Raw genomic sequence first — 19,102 nt, 5'->3', positions numbered from 1 at the left:
GAGGGTGGTGCTTCCACCTCCCTCCCAGGGGGGCTTCGAAGAAAATGTGGAATAAAGAGTAGCACGTCCCCAGTCATACACTGGCTTACAAATGATAGCTTCCGTCCACTTTTCAAATATCGTAGTTTTTCTTCGAGCAATAAAGGCAGTCTGTGATTTCTAGCTCACTTTACAGAGTTCTAAACACTCTGAAAAAAAAAAAAAACCCAAGCAAACACAGGGCACAGATTTTTCTGCATAAGTAAGAGAGCCAGTATCTAAAAGATGAGAATGGCTAGTCTGTCAGGGGGCTAGAAGCTGCCTGGACTGCACAGCACCAGCACGCCCAGCGTCAACTACAAATTGAGTAGGAGAGGCAGCCAGAAAAAAAGCACTAAGTGGAGATAGAGAGTTCTTTCCTCAGAACACAATTTTCCCTTCCTCCCTGCTCATTCAGATACTATCCTCTGCCTTCAGTATGTCCAGTGTGACAGCCATCAGAGTAAGCATGGGCTGTGCTTTCTGAAGCTAATACAAAACTGTGACTTTTTAGTTCCTGTCATTTCAAAGGCATGGAGCTGTACTCAACATATGAAAATTCATGAGTTCATATATTATGCTGTTGTAGTCTTGCCATTGTAATGGAAATCTCTAATTTAAAAAGGAAAAAATGTTTCAATGTAGCTAATAAAATATCCAAATGTTTAATTTAGTTCTTGGTGAAATGGTGTTCTGTGATCCACCACTTTAATTGAATCACCATAGTAATTAACTGAATTGTATTCATTTACATTTTCACTTAATGGAAGCCTCTTAAAATGAATAATTTCACATCGAAACATCTGTTGCTTAAGACGTCATCAGTGAGCATTCATTTCTGCCCCGCAGACTACTCTTGCTTTAAACTGTATTCGTAAGGTAACCAAAAACTAATAAGTAACAGAGCTAAGAACTTTTTGGGAAAAGTAAATCAACAGTCATGATTCACTCAATTGTGTCTTGAAGTGATCTTATTGTTTGCTTCTAGTTATTTTAAAATGATTTTCTTTAAATTGTTACATACAATATGTAAGAGCTAGGTTTTACTTTCTTGTAGGCATCATTACCACTAAAATACCTTACCAATGTCTCTAAAGTAGCAATTAACAAGAAAGCAGAAAATTAAAAAAATTCATGGATAGATGTGCTTAGGTCAACATTAGGACTGAAATGCTATTTAGAAACAGTATGTTTGAATCCTGGTGCCCCCCTCCAAAAGAAGAAAAAGTGAGGGAAAAAAGAAACAATATGGCCAGCCCTCCCCCCAACAACTACTCAAGTAAAAACATCTAGGCTCATTTCATAACCTAAGTCAAATTGTCAACATATATGAATGACCACATATTATTTTTTTTTAAAAGCCTCTATGCCTGGAAATCGCTTAATAGAATTTTTCAGCCACATGCCTTGCACAACTAACACAAGAGGAATTCCATCACAGACATGCAGGAAGTGGTACTACTGTTTACAAAAAACCACAAATTCAAATATGATTGATTATAGGTCAATTAAGGAAAGTATTTAAAATTCAACTAAGGAATCTAGTCAACCTACTGGAGAGAGTAAAACCCTTCCCATGGTTAAACTATAAGGGTGAGGCGGAATACCAAACACCCTCTATCTGCCTTACCACCTGCAGAGGGTCAAAAACCACAGGGGCTCTGCTCTGGGGAATTGGTGTTCAGTCTGAAGAGAGCCAAACTTTCATTCCGCTGAGGAGAGCATTCCTAATTCAGGGAAGGCCCACATGTGATTAGTATGAAAATTACAAACCGCCAAAACTATCAGAATATACCCCTCCCATGAAAAGGTGACAAATTTCACTACAAAGTATTACAGAGAATGCATTAACACACTCACTAATCTTTATTGCTACAGCCAATACCTCTATTTGCAAAAAGGTGTTGAATAGCTAGCAAAGTTCCCTTAAATCACAGTTACAATTGCAAAATAAATAGTTTGAGTTGTCAAAGCATCTAGAATTCCAAATTATTCCAACTGCACTAGAGGCAAATTTTAAAAGAACACATTTTCCCCCTTTACAAACTTTGGGGGCTCTCTGATAAAGCAATACATTCAAGACATAAAAAATGGTGTTAATTTTTGTGCATGAATTATCATAACACATAATGCTCTGACGAAATATGCCGTGTGCTGTGACAGTCTTTTTTTCAGCCTCGCTACTGAGATTGAAATCTTTCAGGCATGCAGGATTTTATATTTTTAAAAGATACTGTATCAGTTGCTATTAATGTTTCCTTTTTGTTAAAAGAATTTAAAAAAATGTTTTTAATATATCACCCTGTAAGCAAAATAAGCGGAAACACTTTTAAGGCAGGTCCACTTTGCCTGTCCATTTAGATTGCACTGAACTGGGATGATTTCATCAAAGTGGACCTGAATGGATTCTGAGGGTCCAACCGCAACAAACACTGCGTGCATCCTCGGAGGCGTGTTTTGTTATTAAGTGATTTGTTTGCCGAGTTCTTCATCCAGACATTTCCAAACAGACGCGAGTTTGGAAGCAGAACGCAACACGTCCCCGGAGCCGCGGGGTGGCCGGGCCTCACGCGCGCTGCCGGGCCGGTGCGCTCGCGCAGGAGGCGCCCGGGCCAGCCGGCCCCGCGCGCACTGGCCGGAGCCGGGCGGGGGCGCGGCGAGCGCGGCCCGGGGCCCGCGGCCCAGCACAATGAGCCCCGGCGGCGGGAACCGCGCGCCCCTCCGCCGCAACTTTGCGCGGCCTCCCCGGCCGCCCCCGGCCTCGCCCCTCCGTCCGGCCCCCGCCTCGGCCCCCGCCCTCCCACCCGCCGCCGCTCACCGTTGCAGAATTGGAGCAACGAGGACGTGTCGTACAGGCTGCTGTAGCTCGAGAAGCCGTCCTCCATGCTGAGGCCGCCGGGCAGCGCCCGCTCCCCCGGCCCGGCAGTGCCGCCGCTCACCCCCACACTGAGCCGTCCGAGCCGCGGCCGGAGCTGGCGCTGGGGCCGGCCCTGCTGTGGCGGCCGCTGCCGTTACCAGGGCAACCCCGGGCCCGCCGCAAGCCGCCGAGCGAGCCAGCGCCGTCTCTGCCCGCCAGGGGGCGCCCGCGGCGCAGACGTGGCCGGGCGGGGCCGCGGCGGGCGAGGCCGGGGGCGGAGTCGGGCCTGCCCCGTCTCGGGAGAGGAAGGAGGGAGCGCGGCTCTGCAGGCGGGGATGCTGCGGGATCCTTGGGGCCAGTCTTGCAGCCTCTGGGAGAGCGAGGCGTTGGGAACGCGGGGACAAAGGCGAGCGGGCAGGGCGGTGGCGACGCGGGAGGGGGCGGGGAACCCTGCTACGATAGTTACACTCCCTGCTGACCCGGGCAACCCCTGCTGCGGACGCCAAACCCCGCGCTCCCCGGAGGCGCTGTCCCTGGGCTGGCCAGCTTCTCCAGGGCCAAACACGGACAACTTGTGAGCCCAATTCAGCTGCCTTCCACCCCAGAGCAGCTCCGCTTTTGGCCGCGTCCTGCGAGGCGGGCCCCGCTGTTCCTACGGTGTCCCGCGCAGCAGGGCCCGCCTATAGGGAGAAGGAGCACAAGCGGGGTGGGGCTGGGGGCGCTCCTGACTCCTTGACTCACGAGCGGAAAAAGATGCGGCTTTCCACCTCCGAAAGCGGAAAGTCTGGGCATTTACAGGAGTTAAAACATCTGCTCCGTCCTCTCCCCCCACATCAGTCCCCGGGGTGCAGACTTGTTACATTACACCCTAGTTAACTTGTTACAGGACCCAAGGAAATCAGGATTCATTCTATCTCAGAGAGAAAGAGTTAGGACACAATACCGCTGTAGCAAAAACATACAAGTCCACGGGTTTGTCATTTTTCCAGTCCACACGCACACAGGCTAGGCGGACGGTGTAAGTTCACTGCCCGCAGCCAGAAGTAAAGGTGCTGCTGGTGAGTCAGAGTCCGCTGATTGCACGACCTGGCTGTACAAAAAAAATCTGAGTGGTTTCAAGTCGTAGCTACTAACTCGTGTGGGTTGAACACATTAAGGTGAAATGAAGACCCAGTGAAAAGTTACTCTTGGGAAAATCTGTGGGCCTCACTGGGGCCCAGAGACGGAGCGAGGCTGGTGTTTCCACCAGCAGAAGGCAGGATCAGGCCCTGGGGTCTGTCACTGCATGTGGCATGTTTGGCTTACGTTTGGCCACACCTGACCTCAGATCGGAGGAAGTTCCTATGCCCGTCTTGGTCAGGGAGACCAAGCACAGAAGACAAGAGGGATTATTAAAGAGAAAGGTACATGTGGCAGGCTGATGGGCTACAAGTGCTGTTGTTTGACTGGGACCTGGTGTTTGAAGGGCAGTGGGAAGGACAATGTTAGTGACCAGGGAGGAAAGGTGCAGAGCCTGCTGACAGGTGAACAGGCTGATCTGATATGACTGGACAGCTCGAGTTGCAGACGCTGGGAAGTAAGAGTGGACAGAGCGAACGGGAGCAGGAGGAGACCCCGCAGGAGCTGGAGGGAGGCAGGAGGTGGGCACACAGGTAAATGGCTGATTGGGGAAGATGAGTCTGAGTGTGAACTGGGCTGCGGGAGCCAGGGCCTGGAGCCAGAGAAGCCCAGAGTGTCTGCATGGCTCCAGAAATGGGCACTGAGGTACAGGCAGTCCAAAGGAGAATGAAGCACGGACCAGAGGACCATACAGCTGGACAGTCAGAAAGGCTGAGAGGGGACAGCACATCTCCCATTAGAAATGCCCTGTGGCTACTGGAGGTGGAAGGCGGCTCTGGCCAGTGGAAGAACTGGGATTTGGGAGCTGTTGGCAAAGAAGTGATAAATGGACTGCCTGTGGGGGGAATGGAAGGTTAGACAGGAGCTGGGCAGAGCCTTGGGAAGAGAAGAGAAGAGACTGGAAGGCAGGATCGGAGGGGGATGAACATCAGCCTAGAGTACTATCTCATTACACTAAGAGCACAGAAAGCTGCCAGAAGGTGGGCCTTGTCGCAGACCGGCCAAGGAGGACGAGCCTTGGAAAAGGCCCTCCTGTCTGGTGGCAGAGGGCTTGCAGGTGACCTGGAGCATCTTGGTGAGCACCAGGGACGGGAGCGGGGCTGCTGGGCGGGAAAAGAAGAGCATGTGCACCTGCATTCAAGAACTCTGGCAGCCTTGGCTGGTGTGGTTTAGTGGTTTGAGTGCTGGCCCGCAAACCAAAGGGTCACCTGTCCCGGTCAGGATTGATGTTTCCCTCCCTCTCTTCCCCTCTCTCTAAAAACGAATAAATTTTTTTTTAAAAAATAAAGAACTCTGGCAGGGAGAGGAAATGGGGCCAAACATAGAGGGCAGGGTGCCAGAGGGTCACATAAAGTCTCCCCCAAAGTGCTGACAGACCCTGTGCATCTCTAGGGCAGGGACAGGCGCTATGGAGAAGGGCCTTTCAAAGGCGAAACTTAACACAGGTGTACATTTGACCTTTACCCTTCTCTGTTTTTCTCGTTCCCCATCTTTTCCCCCTTCTGGTCCAACCTTTAGTCTCTCTGCTCTACTTTGCGGTTTTGTGCATCAGGGTATGTTGGGTAATTGATAGAAAAAGCTGAAGTATGGCATCTTGAACTTGGGAAGGAAATGATAATCGTGAATAAATGCTTAAAAGATGGTTCTCTTGCCCTGGCTGGTGTGGCTCAGTTGGTTGGAGCATCATCCCACACACCAAAAGGTTCCCAGTTTGTGGGACTTTGTCACAGCAGCCCTGGCAAACTAACAGTGTTGTTGTGTCACAGGTTCAGGGCACCATTCCATACTGATATTAAAAGGTAACATACACTTTCTCATGGGAAGACTGTTACTCTATAAAATGAGAGGTAATCACAGGTTCTAGATTCAATAGAGAACATTAAATCCCGAGGTCTCCAACCTACCAGCCCATCCGGCTGTTCCTTCCTGCAGCATCCCTGACAATTACATGGTCCCTCAAGCCAGTGCAAAGGTGAAGAGCTTGAGTTGTTAAAAGATTGTTGGTTATTTTTATCCCAAACTGCCCTTCCCAAAGCATCCTTCCTGAACACCCCTTTTGTCTGGTCGATTTAGCCTCCCCCTGCCCAGGTGCAGGCTTTTGCCTGTTCTGAAATGTGGTGGTAACAGCCTGAGTCCTGGTTTCCACAGCCTTGTGTGGTCACTCCAAGGTTAACTTGCCTAAAGAGGGCTTAACAAGGTCATTTCATTCTCTGTCGCCTATCCCACTTAGTGCAAATGCCTTGGCTCAGACCTCAAGTCTGTGATCCTGCCGCAAATGCTGTCTTTGGCATCGGACGCACTCCTGCCACACCACGCACTCAGCAACTCCTCCTCACGACGCTCAGACATGCCCTACGCTTGAATGCTCTGGACCTGCGCCCGTGCCCCAGGCCCCTGATGCCTGCCTTCTCTGGCCGCCAGCATGGAAGCCGCTGCCATCCGAGTGAACTTGGCAGCCTCTGCAGTCAGGAGCGAGGCTGGCTGCTTGCTGCACTCCCACACCTGCTGGCACTTCACTGTATCCCTTATGTCAACCATGTATCAACCCACCCCTGCCTTGTACAAACCGGTTCGTGCCTGTGTGTGTGTGTCTCCCAGAATAGTAGATGCCTCTAGCCCATCATGCTTGACACAATGTTGAAAGTAGTTGGTGCTGAGTAAATGAGTGAGTGAGTGAATGAATGAATGTACAAATTGTCTAGATAAAATCAGTTGCCATTACATGCAATAGACCTTCAGATGCCTAGAGAGCGCCCATCTTCTCCAGGTAAAGTGCTTCATTTCCCCCCATCCAGCAGGTGACAGTTTCTAGACCCCTCATCTGCAGAGATGCCCACCCCACTAAAAAGAAATGGAGCTCTTTTCTACTGAATCCTGATACCCAGAACCAAATACAATAACCTCAGAGGACTGACCTAGGTGGCATTTCCCTTCTGATGCAACTGAAGTTTGAATTGATTTTTTTTTTTTTTTTTTTTTGGAGCAGTCAGGATACTTACTGTTGGTTCCTCTTGAACTTCCCGTCAATTATAAACCAATCAGTCTTTGCAAATGAACTGCCGTTGGGTCTTCTCCATCCTGTAACTGAACTAATTGATTTTTTTTAAACCTAAAGACAGGATTTATCTTTACCCCTGTTAAATGTCATTTTGTTGGTTTCAATCCATCCTGTTAGCCAATCAAAATCTTTCAAACTCTTAAATCTGGCATCTAACCCATCAGCCTGTGACAGCAGCCAATGTGCCATAACAAATGCTTTAGCGTCTCCTTCATCCCGTAATTGACACACAGGAGCAGTGCCGGAGCGGGCGGAGCTCTGCGCACACCCTCAGCGCCTCGCCCACCTCGCCCGCTGCGCCCGCCGCGCCTGCTTTGCCCACTGTGCCTCTGCGGATCCGTTTGTCAATACTCTGAACACGTGTGTCCAACTAAACATGAAATCGCCCCAGTTGTGCATTCGCCCAGCCCATTTTTCTCCGTGTCACCCACAGGGCGTGGGGAGGGAGCTTCACCAGGGCTTCGTAAACTCGGCGCAAGGAGAGTACACCGCCACTTTGGCTCCTGGTAAGCAACTTTCCTTCCAAGTCATACACACACACCCGCTCTTCAAAGATCTGTTAACATTTTTGCTCAGAACCAATATTAACACCAAACGTATCATCTCTATTTTCCAGAATGCAACTTTTTCTGCTTTTTGGAAAATTATGACATTTTTCCCTTCCCAGTTTTCTGCGACTCCCATCTGGCAAAATCCGAGATGGTTTGCCGAGGCCTGGAGAGCAGAGAGGCGGTAACTATCAGTCCCCAAGGCATCTCTCACTGTCTTGGGCTCTTGACAATTTCTCATAAGGGTCGTTTCTTCAACTCCTTCCAGTTTTAAAATTAGTCTCCGTATTTGAGAGGAAGAAACCCTCAAAGTCCTAAACACGCAGACAGACAGTCCTTCCCAGCCCTGGTCCTCAGCCCTGGTCCATCCACGCTGCTTTCCACTCCCCAAGCCCCCCACAACAGCCTGCCCCTGAGGCTCTGCTTGTGCGAGTCCCCTGCAGAAATGCCCTTGACTCAGTCTGTGGGCTCAGCTCAGATGCTGCCTTCTCTCTGTCCTGCCGTGTCACCGTCGGATTGCTGACAGCAGCCGGCACCTTTCACCTGTGCAAACCAGCCTGCCCGATGAAGCTGGACTGGGGGCGGGCTGCCTGGGGGGGGCCTTGAGGCCAGGCCTCTGCTCCTCACCCTGTTCGTTCAGCCTCCCACAGCAGCCCCCTGAGGTCTTCCCACTGCTCTGCCTGGCCTCGCGCCTCACTGGGAGCCCATCCTCAGCTGTGGGAGCTCAGCTACTTACAGCTCATCTCACAAAGGTGATGCATTTGTAGCCGGATGCACCCAGGTCCTGCCTGTGCACCACCTGTCCCTGGAGGGCTGGGGTGGGTGGGAAGCACTGGACCAGAAACTCTATTCAGTGAACACAGCCTTGTCGGAGGGTCTCCAAATGCATGATCCCATCCCTGAACTGTAGGCACGGTGAACTCACGAACGTCAGAGCCTCCCACAGGGAAGCTGCTAATAGTCCAAATGGATATGAAAACTCCATGGATATGAAAACTGAGATAATAATCTCAGAAACCTGTGGCCTTCCCCCTGGCGGGCTATTCACTCAAAAGTGTCCTTAGTTATTTGCATCTACCAAACGAACTGACCCGTGTCGAAGTGTCTGAAACGAAAAACTAAAAGCAGCGTTCAGAAGAAGACTCATGAGAAGACTGTTACTCTATAAAACGAGAGGTAGTCACAGGTTCTAGATTCAATAGAGAACATTAAGTCCCGAGGTCTCCAACCCGCCAGCCCATCCGGCCGTTCCTTCCTGCAGCATCCCTGACAATTACGTGGTCCCTCAGGCCAGTGCAAAGGTGAAGAGCTTGAGTTGTTAAAAGATTGTTGGTTATTTTTATCCCAAACTGCCTTTTAAAATGTCCCCCTCCCCCCCCAAAATTAGAAAATAAAAATGTTGTTCCGTTTGGGAAACACAGCGTTTTCACCGTCTCTAATTCATACCGCGTGCAGCTGCTCCGGTAGGACGCATATGCTCCATCCCAGGCTCTCCACTGCACGAGGTCGTTTCCAGGGATTGCTGTGCATTCGTTCCACCGTGTCGCCTGCGAGGCGGCTGGCCGCTCCTGGCTGACCACTGACTAACCACAGAGCAAACACACTAACATTACTCAGCCCTGTGCTGGGGTGGCCCGGGGTATGCCGGCCGTCTGGGCAATCATTAGCCAGCCTCCTGGGACTCCGAAGTGTCCTGGTTTGGGTGACAAGTCATATGGTCATCCTATCTGAGGACGACCTAGCTGAGGATGGAAAGACCTAGAATCTACCCATATTGAACACTGAAAAAAGTTATTGAGAGTCATACAGGTATATTTAAAATGCCACCCTAAGCTGCCACACAGCACCACAGCTGTAAGAAATAGAGAGAAGGTGCCAGAAATCTGAATATTTGTCAGGAAAGTTAAGTAAAAGACCAGCTCTGAGGTTGGCCTTGTCCCTCCCCACCCCACCACCCCCATCACGGGCTCTTCCATCCCCGTGGTCCAGACACACAATACTTCATTGTAACTAACAAGGTGTCGGGGAGCCCTGGCTCCAGCTCTCACCCATGGGGTCCAGATTCCAACTCTCCCACTGTTGAAGGCAAAGAGTCAGGGTCTTCTGGTCAGAGGTCACTGGGGAGGCAATGCCCCATCCCCCAAGCCCATCATGAGCTTCTGCACTGTGTTCTTCGCCACAGACAGAACCTGGGTGCTGACCATTCCCACACTTGTTGAAACACACTGAGTGCCCAGCCTGTGCTGGGGGCAGGGGACACAGAGGGAAGAAAGCACCAGCCTGAGGGTCTCACAGTCTAGGAGGGGAGCAAACACACAAGAGCGACACACCGGAGTCCACAGGAGGGACCAGGCACAGAGGAGCCCACTAGGGGAGTGTGGCAGTCACTGGCCAAGCATCTGCTCCAGTCTAGTCTCTGTCCCTGTCTCTGCCACATGGGGACGCAGTGGGGAGGTGGCTGTCTGCAAGCCAGGAAGAGAGCCCTCACCAGGAACCACCATGTTGCCATCCTGACCTCGGACTTCCAGCCTCCAGAACCGTGAGAAATAAAAAGTTCTGATACTGAAGTCCCCTGTCTGTGGCATTCTGTTATGGTGGCCTGAGGTCACCATACAGAAGTAGGTAGACTCCCCTCCCAACCTCCTTTCTCTCCCTGCAGAAGATTGGAGCATTATTCTCTGAAACAGGTAAACAAAGGGGTTCTCTGCACCCATGGATACCAGGGGGACCGTCCTGAGCTGAGGACAAAGGACAGCCTCACACTGAATGGTGACACCTCATCCAGCCCCTTCCCACCTGCAGCTCCCAGAACCCGTGTTGCCAGGGTCCATGCTGCAGGTGAGAATGCGAAGACCTTCTTTAGGGAATACGATGAGCTCTCGGGGAAAGCCCTGGAGGTATGGAAGGCCAGGGATCACAGGGATGTCCTCACGGTGACAGGTCTCTTCTGGGGACTCAAAGCTTGCAGGCAGTCACTTAATGCTCCTCTCCAATGTTTGAATGAAGAGCCAAGAATGTCTAAACATTTGGGGAAATATAAAGGGAAAAAAGGGGGGAATATGAGGAGACAGAGAACAGAAAGAAAACTATCATTGACATCTTCAGAGGTTGAAGGTATTGCAGCCATAAAACAAGCAGAAGATGCTAAAATTAGATGATAAAAAGAGTTTTTGGAAATTAAAAGTATGACAGTAAAAATAAAATCTCCATGGAAGACTCTAAAATAGAATTAAGGAAATCCCCCAGAACAAGAGAACAAAAAGACAAAGCAATATAGAATGTAGGAGAAAAAATTCAATAATCATGTTGGGAAGTTCAGTGTGTGAATAAGTAATAGGAGTTCCACAAAGGATTAAGAATTAGAACAGCACTGGATTTCTGAACAACAATGAGAGGAGCTAGAATAAGAAATGCAAAGTGTAAATTTTTGAGGGAAACTTACTGTCAACCAATGTTCACAGGCCCAGATAAACCATAATTCAAGTGTGTGAGTAGACTAAAGACATTTTTCAGCCCTGGCTGTTGTAGCTCAGTGGATTGAGCATGGGCCTGCAAACCAAAAGATGACCAGTTCGATTCCCAGTCAGGGCACATGCCTGGGTTGCAGGTCAAGTCCCCAGTGGGGGACATGTGAGAGGCACCCACACATTGATGTTCCTCTCCCTCTCTTTCTCCTTCCCTTCCCCTCTCTCTAAAAATAGATAAATAAAAAAAAATTTAAGGATATTTTCAGCCATGCAAGATCTCAAAAACTTAACTCCTGTGTGTCTCCTTGCTCAGAAAACTACTGAGGGATGTGCTCCACCAAAACGAGGGAGTTACCAAGGAAGAAAAAGACATGGGATCTAGGAAATAAGGAATCGAACCCAGGAGACGGGGGAAAGGAGTCAATCCCCAGGAAAATGGGAGGAGAGACTGATTCCCAAGAAGCCAGTTGTGTAATAAGCAGTAACAATTGTGCCAGGAGACAGCTGTATTGCAGCCCGCAGACACGGGCTCTGGAGACATGCCCCCTAGAAGATGACATTAAAAGCTGTCGGAAGGAGATTTACACATTCGCCAGAGTATTTGGGGATGACTTAGTGATAGATACATAGAAAACAGAAGCCAGTTACTTGCTCCAGGAAAACAATATATTGTAGAAGAAAGGAAATTCAATCGTATACTACATGGCTTACCCAGGAATAGTGTTTAATAGTCAGAAACAATATAAACATAATGATCAAATAAGAAATTATGTCCTAACTACATTGGAAAGATGGGAGGGGTGTGTGTGTGTGTGTGTGTGTGTGTGTGTGTAGTGTGTGACATGAAAGACAACGAAGCCTTCACCTTCTGTGGTGGACAATGAACAGAAAACAAACCCCAGAACCTGGGAAATTAGGAGTATCAGCCTACCCGTGTTATTTCAAGAAAGATAAAGGAGAACCGAAAGGAATGGATAAAACATTTGGAAGTGACGGTGCTTCTGGGAAGTTGGGAATGTGGGGCTGGCACACATTCCTCTTGTGGGGAAATGAGGGAAGGTAACTCATTTTTGGTATTAAGCCTTGTAGAACTACTTGGTTTTTTAAAATAATACATTTAAGTCAAATTCAAAATCATATGTGCATTTTAATCTAACTCTTGAGCTTTAATTTGCTTATTTGTTCTTTGGTTGGTTCATTCATTCATCCGTTCACTCATTCATTCATCCGTTCACTCATTCATTCATCCGTTCACTCATTCATTCACACATGTGTGCATTCATCCTTTTCTGAAGGTCAGGTCCTGTGCCAGGTGGAGACAGAGCCTCAGTTCCTGCCCCGAAGGGTTCTTTCCTTTCAGTAAAAAATTTAAAAATTTAAAAAACGTCAAGCAGTTTAAAGATTTAGGTGCCTTTTTACTTTGTTTTGCCTAAGAGGTAAAGTTCCTGGAAACTCAAAATTCTACATTTGTTAGTCAGTTGAAGTCTTGGGCCAACGTGTGGCGGAAGCTTGCGATTTAAAGGGGTCCTGTGATAAATCTCCCAGGAAAAAAATGCCCCCACAATATACCAGCGCTCATACTTTCACGTATTGGCCACTTTGGGGGGAAATAAATGGCAGCAGGAAAGGCAGCCTCACTGAGCACAGATTTACGGCGACACGCGGCCATCTAGGAGAGCGGAATTCACTTATGACCAATATTACTAGTGACAACACACCAGAGTTCACTTATGCCCCATATACCGAGATGTGGCCTCGATTACTTTATTATGTACACTCTTAATGATGGCATTTAATGATTAAAAACTAACCATATCCAATAAATGGAACAGTAAAATGTTAGCGACACGTCACTGGGATTCTGCACGAATGAATTCCACAGGATTTTACGTTTGTAACCGGTAGAAATGCTTCCTTTTAGCTCCATCTGTAGGGGCGCCGAGGAGAACCTCTTGTCTTATTTACTGTACGCACAGCTGTGTTACCTGCTAGGGTTTTACTTTTGCCTGTAAGACACTTCACGGCAGCACAGGAGAGCAGCAGGAATATATCCCTAAAAGAGAGCCCGAGTGTGGGGAAACCACGTGTTTCAGTCTGAAGAGTATACACGTTAACTGGGTGTGGGAATCTGCTGTGAAATGCTTGCTCCCCAGTGTTACCTTCTGTGCTGTGACTGTTTCTACTCTCCTGGGTGAATCTACAAAATGTTTTTCTTTAAATATTTTATTTATTTGTTTTTAGAGAGGGAAAGGGAGGGAGATAGAGAAGGAGAGAAACATCAATGGGTGGTTGCCCCTTGCGTGTCCCCCACTGGGGACCTGGCCTGCAACCCAGGCATATGCCCTAGACTGGGAATCGAACCGGTGACCCTTTGGTTCTCAAGCCAGCACTCAATCCACTGAGCCAGAGCAACCAGGGCATGAATCTACAAAATGTTTTATTTAAAGTCCTTGTTGTCATCCCCGCACTGTCATTATGTGGGCCATAGAGGAGGTTTATATGTGTATTAGACATGCCTTTCAAATTGGAACAAAAATCGTATTATGTAAAACATATTCCACCTACTCTGGTTTTTCTCAAATGCCATTTTCTCAAATGCTCCCTCCTCTGGGGACCCTCCCCCTCCCTCCCTGCCAGGCGGCCCTCCCCTTCCTCTGTTCAGGTGAACTCCAGTCCTTGCCTCGCTCCGCAGTGGGCTCCGCATGCCCTGGCCCCAGAGACTGGATCTCTCTGAGGCTCTGTGATTAGCAGATGATGCGGCTCGGAGACACAAACTCTGGTAACTTTGCAGGAAGGCTGTGACACTCCGCCCGTGTCTGGGCCCTGCGCCAGCAAGCCGCATTTCTAATTATATAACATGTGAAGAGCAAGTCTGCGTGAAGAGAGGAGCGACCTCTTTCTTTTTCCTTTTCTTTTCTATTCTTTTCTTTTCCTTTCCCTTTTTTTTGGGGGGGGAGTTTGCAATCAGAAAAGCTCCTTATGATCACTGGACTAGTTTCCATTTGAAGCTAATTAGTAAATTGCATTTCTGGCTCTTTAACTAGGTTAAATTTAGCTCATCTTTTCCCTTAAAGTCAAGCTGTCAGTGGGATTTGCAATTAAAATGTTCACTCTCAACTTCCTTTCCCATTTAGGGGACGTTCGCAATGCACCCCCCTTCCAGCCTTTCCTCCCTGCTGCTCCTCCCCAACCCCGGGTGTCCCGGGGACACAGCAAGATGACTCCTTACCCCTAGGTTTGAGGGTCACCCCTAAGCTTGGCTGACACCTCCGGATCGCCCCACAGGCGGGCAGGGCATGTACCCAAGGCTGCAAACCAGCCTTCAGTCCAGCAGCTGAGCGCCTACTATACACCAGGCCCCCAAGGAGCTGTGAAAAATGCACAACAACCTAATGGTCAGGGCTGACACAGGGACCTGGAACGTGGTGGGGTCCGGAGGTCCCAGTTGAGGAGAAAAGGGTGCCCTCGAGGAAGGATTGGGGGAAGGGTAACATTACAGATATACCGAGCACCACAAAAATATCCTTTAACAATCACCACGTTCAAGCCTGGATGTGCCAGCTGAGTCTGGGCCCCGCCAGGCCCTCAAGATGCCTAAGAACCTCACGGTGGGGAGTGCAGATGTCTGTGCACACGAAGGTTACCAGGCCCCCCCCACACGGCTGTCTCTGGTGACCATAGCCACTGAGAGCCAGGGGAAGTAAGCACCCCCCCCCCCCAATCTCACCTCCAAGTCTCCCGTTCTTTGCTTGGAACTCAGCTCCGATCCTCCTACCTGCTTCCCCTTGAGGCCCACAAAGGGCTCTTCCTGCCCACCTCCCAGTGCGGGTCAGAGGCCCCCCCCATGGCCCAGCACCCCCACCCCGCTGCAGGATGGCCTCGGGGTGGGGGTGGGGAAGATGCTCACCCGGTGTGTGTTGGGCAGAAGAAAGTCACCAGGCCGGGTCCTCTCTGTGTGAGCCACCCGCTGCCCCTCCTCCCAGGAGAACTGGGGAGGCAGAGACTGGCCTCAGGAGCCGAGGGCTTGCATCCGACTGCTTTCGTGGCCATTAAGCAAGCTGGGCTGGCGATTGGCAAGAGGACAAGAGGCCTCCGTGATGCCGCACTGATGTGCCTCAGGCTCCCATGCTCTGGGGCAGGGCCGGCCTGGGAGGGTGGGCAGTGCCCATCTCGCCTGGCTGAGTCCCTGCCCGTCCACACTCTGCTCAGCCGCGAGACCCTGCATATCTGGGTGGCAGCAAGTAGGGCAGAGGAGGCCTCCTCGGGGGACCGACTGCAGTTAGTGAAATGAGCTCAGCAGCCTGGAGCGTCTCCGGAGTCGAGAGGGGACCTGCAGCCGAGCGTCCACGGCTTTGCTGTCAGAGCGACGTGGGGTTTCAGTGGAGTGTTACCTGTGGGAAGACTGGAAAACACTCTTCCCCCCGATGTGTGGCCTTGCGCAAATGTGCGCCCCTCTCTGGGCCTGGCCTTCGAAGCCACACCCAGCACCTGTCTGCGGGATGCTGAGGACAATGCAGACGGCTTTTGTCACGGCGAAGATGAGCTTAACCCTAGGACTTCGCGGTGCTCTGATTGTCCACCTGACATTTTCACAGCCTTTCTTTCATGAAATGGTGACCAGAGTAGGTGGTCATCATTATCCCATGTCCTTAGTTAGCAAAATAAAAAGCTGGCAGCCACATCCGCTGTCCTGGGGGGCTCAGGGACGTGTGGCAGTCCGTGCGTCACTTCGGCAGCCCGGCCTGAACCCTGAAGGACTCTCACTTGGGCTTTGGTCACTGCAGGACCCAGAGGGGCGGCAAGGGGGAGGGGACACACATGTGCACCCCATCTGTGGGGACAGCCCTGTGACCACCGGGCCCCAGCATGCTCAGGACTCAAAGCCTCCTATACCCTGGGGGAGGGAGGGAGAGCTCTTGCCTTTCCCTTTGCAGTGGGCCGACAGGCGGAGCACCTGCTCCTTGTCTACCGGCCAGCAGGGCACCACGGGTCAGACTGTGGGTTGTGACCCACGCATAGGTCACGGAATCAAGTTAGCAGGAGGCTGAGACCGGCGTCTTAAACAAGGAATGATGTGGAGCGGGGCAGACTACATCAGGGGACAGCACCTGCAGCTATAGAGTAGGGTGAGTATTGATTCACCACCCTTCTGTTTCAAATACACATGTATTTTCAAACGTATACATTCAAAGAGGTTTGTAATACATCCAGCCCTTCTGTATGGAGGAGTGAACTCTTCCAAAATCAACGTTCCAGCAGGTAAACTGCAGACAGAACAGCAACACATCCTGTGGGTCTTAGCAAACCACCGCAGGTGGGTTTGGGAGCGACATCAGACCTAGAAGGGTCAGCCCACATGGGGCAAGTGTCTCATTTCTGTGGCCTCGCCCTAAGGACAGCCACAGCCGTGGTCAGGGCCCAACGAGGCTCAGTTCCACAGGAGGCTTGTTGTCCCCTTGACGAGGACCCGGGAGGAGGAGCCGTGGACGACCGCGGAAGCTGGAGAGTGGGAAGGAGCCTCGTGAAGGAGAGAGCCAGGGGAGGGGAAGCCCAAATTTTGCGTGCCCCACAGTGCCGCAGAGTTTGAAGTTCGCGTCTAACTAAGTGAATCGCCGACTGAAACAGAAATAGCAACACTCTCCATGACAATATGGGAGAATCCAGTTTCCACAATAGAACATTCACAATGTCCAGGATACAGTTCAAAAGTATCTACATGTAAAAGGCCAGGAAAATGAAGCCCAGGCTCAAAAATAAATAAAAAAGTCAATCAACAGATACCAACTGTAAGATGACCCAGATATTGGAATTATTCAATAAGAACTTTAAAGCAGCTATTATAACACAATACTCAACAAGGAAAAGAAAAATATGTCCAAATAAAGGATAGGACATCGCAGTCGAGAAATATTCAATGTAAAAATGAATCAATCAGCAGCATTACGCATAATAACCAAAAAGCAGAAACAGCCCAAATGTCCACCAACCAATGAGTGAGTAAACAAAGCATGGTGGATTTGTGCGACGGAATATTATTCAGACACAAGAAGAACGAGGTTCGGATACGTGCTCCCACATGGATGGACCTTGAAAACATTATGTTAAGTGAAAGAAGCCAGTCACACAATCCCACACATTGTGTGACTCCATTAACAGAAAGTTTCCGGGGCGGGAAACTCTGTAAAGACGGGAAGCAGATTAGCAGTGGCCAGGAGCCGGGGAGAAGGGGAAATGGAGGGTATTCGCTAGTGGGTAGTGGATTTCTTTTGCGAGTAATGAAATATTTTCAAATTACATAGTGGTGATTATTGCACAACTTTGCAAACATACTAAAAACCACTGAGTAATACACTTAAAAGTGACAAATGAAAAATTTAGAACTGAAAACCACATTATCTAAAATGAAAAAAATGCACTGGATGAACTCAGAATGAGAACGGAAATGACAGAGGGGGGCAATTAGAAAACTTGAAGAGAGATGAATAAAACGTTTCTAATTTGAAAAAAAGAGAGAGAGAAAAGATGGAATAGAATTAATAGAGCCGTGGGGACATGCGAAATAACACCAGTCACCTGAAAGTGCCAGAAGAGAGAAAAGAGGAAATAGGGCAGGAAAAGTAGTTAAAGAAATACTAGCTGGAAACTTCCCACATGTGGAGAAAGACATAAATTAGTGTTCCAAGAAGCTCAGCAAAATCTGAATAAGATAAATGGAGAAAACTATACCTTAGGCACATTATAGTCAAACTACTGAAAACCAAAGAGAAAGACAAAAATCTTAAAAACAGACAGAGGCCCTAGCCAGTTGGGTGTTGTCCCGCAAATTGAAAGGTTGCTGGTTCAATTCCCGGTCAGGGCGCATGCCTGGGTTGCAGGCCAGGTCCCCAGCTGGGAGCGTATGAGAGACAACCGATGAACACACATTGATGTTTCTCTCTCTGTCTTTCTCCCTCCCTTCCCCTCTCTCTCGAGTGAATAAATAAAATCTTTTTTAAAAAGACAGAGAAAAATTATACTTTACATACTCTGGACATCTCATCAGAAACCATGAAGGTCAGAACACAGTGTAACAACATCTTTAAAGCATTGAAAGAAAAATATTGTCAACTCAGAATTCTGTATCCAACACAATTATCTTTCAAGAATAAAAATGAAGTGAAGACATTTTGAAATAAAAGGAACCTTGGTAATTCATCACCACCAGGCCTGCTCTGTGAGAAACGCTAACGGAAGTTCCGCCCTCAGAAAGGAAATAGTGCCGGAGAGAGACTCAGGTCTTCACGAGTGCATGATGGGTATCAGAAACAGGAAATATTCGGAGAAATATAAAAGACCACTTTTTCTCTAATTTAAAAAATTACCTCTGACTGTTTGAAGCGAAAAGTATAACACTGACTTATGGGTAAAGGATGGAGGGAATGAGGGTAAATGGAACTCCGTGATTGCAAAGTCCCTACATTTTATTTAAGTGGCATAATGCTAACTTTGAGAAAACAGTAAAAATTGAGATGTATATTATAATCCCTAGAGTAACCACCGAAAAAGCAATGCAAAGGAACAAAGCCGAAAAGTCAATTGGTAAATTAAAATAAAATCCTCCCCAAAAGGGCAGGAAAGATGAATAGAGAAATTAAAAACAGAGGCAGCAAACCGAAGATAAATAATAAAATGATAGATGCATATTCAGTGAAGCCACTAATTATAGTAAATGTTAACGGGCTGAATAAACACTCCAGTTAGAAGGCAGAGATTACTAGAATGGAAAAACAAGTCAGAAACAACTGTATACATGTTGCCTACAAAGACTCACTTTAAATATAAAGACACGTGCAGATTGGAAGTGAACAGGCAGTAAAGACGTAACACGCCCACAGTAGGTAGGACAAGGTTGGAGAGAATGTATTAACATCAGGTAAAATGGGCTTCAGAACAAAGAATAGCTACAAGAGCGAAAGATACATACTTCATAATGATCGAAGGGTCAATTCCTCAGGAAGAGATAGCAATAATAAATTTATATGTGTCAAATAACAGA

The 19,102-nt window shown here is 48.8% G+C and overlaps 1 protein-coding gene across 4 annotated transcripts in view; it reads right to left on the bottom strand.

Moving 5' to 3' along the window:
- The window catches only part of EML1 (EMAP like 1), a 142,270-nt gene that overhangs the window by 101,622 nt on the left and 21,546 nt on the right, over window positions 1–19,102 (bottom strand). The window contains exon 1 of one of the 4 annotated variants that reach the window (XM_053928208.2): window positions 2,837–3,026. The exons of 2 other annotated variants lie outside the window; for them this stretch is intronic. In XM_053928208.2, the coding sequence (XP_053784183.1) occupies window positions 2,837–2,903 (67 nt within the window). In that variant the 5' untranslated portion in view covers window positions 2,904–3,026. Of the gene's footprint in view, window positions 1–2,836; window positions 3,027–19,102 lie in introns of those variants that run through there. One more of the 4 variants, XM_053928209.2, reaches the window with a different exon arrangement.

The sequence above is a fragment of the Desmodus rotundus genome, chromosome 7 (assembly GCF_022682495.2).
Source record: "Desmodus rotundus isolate HL8 chromosome 7, HLdesRot8A.1, whole genome shotgun sequence".
Lineage (NCBI taxonomy): Eukaryota > Metazoa > Chordata > Mammalia > Chiroptera > Phyllostomidae > Desmodus > Desmodus rotundus.
The sequence above is the reverse complement of the archived record's forward strand: the minus strand, read 5'-3'. Positions and strand labels throughout refer to the sequence as shown.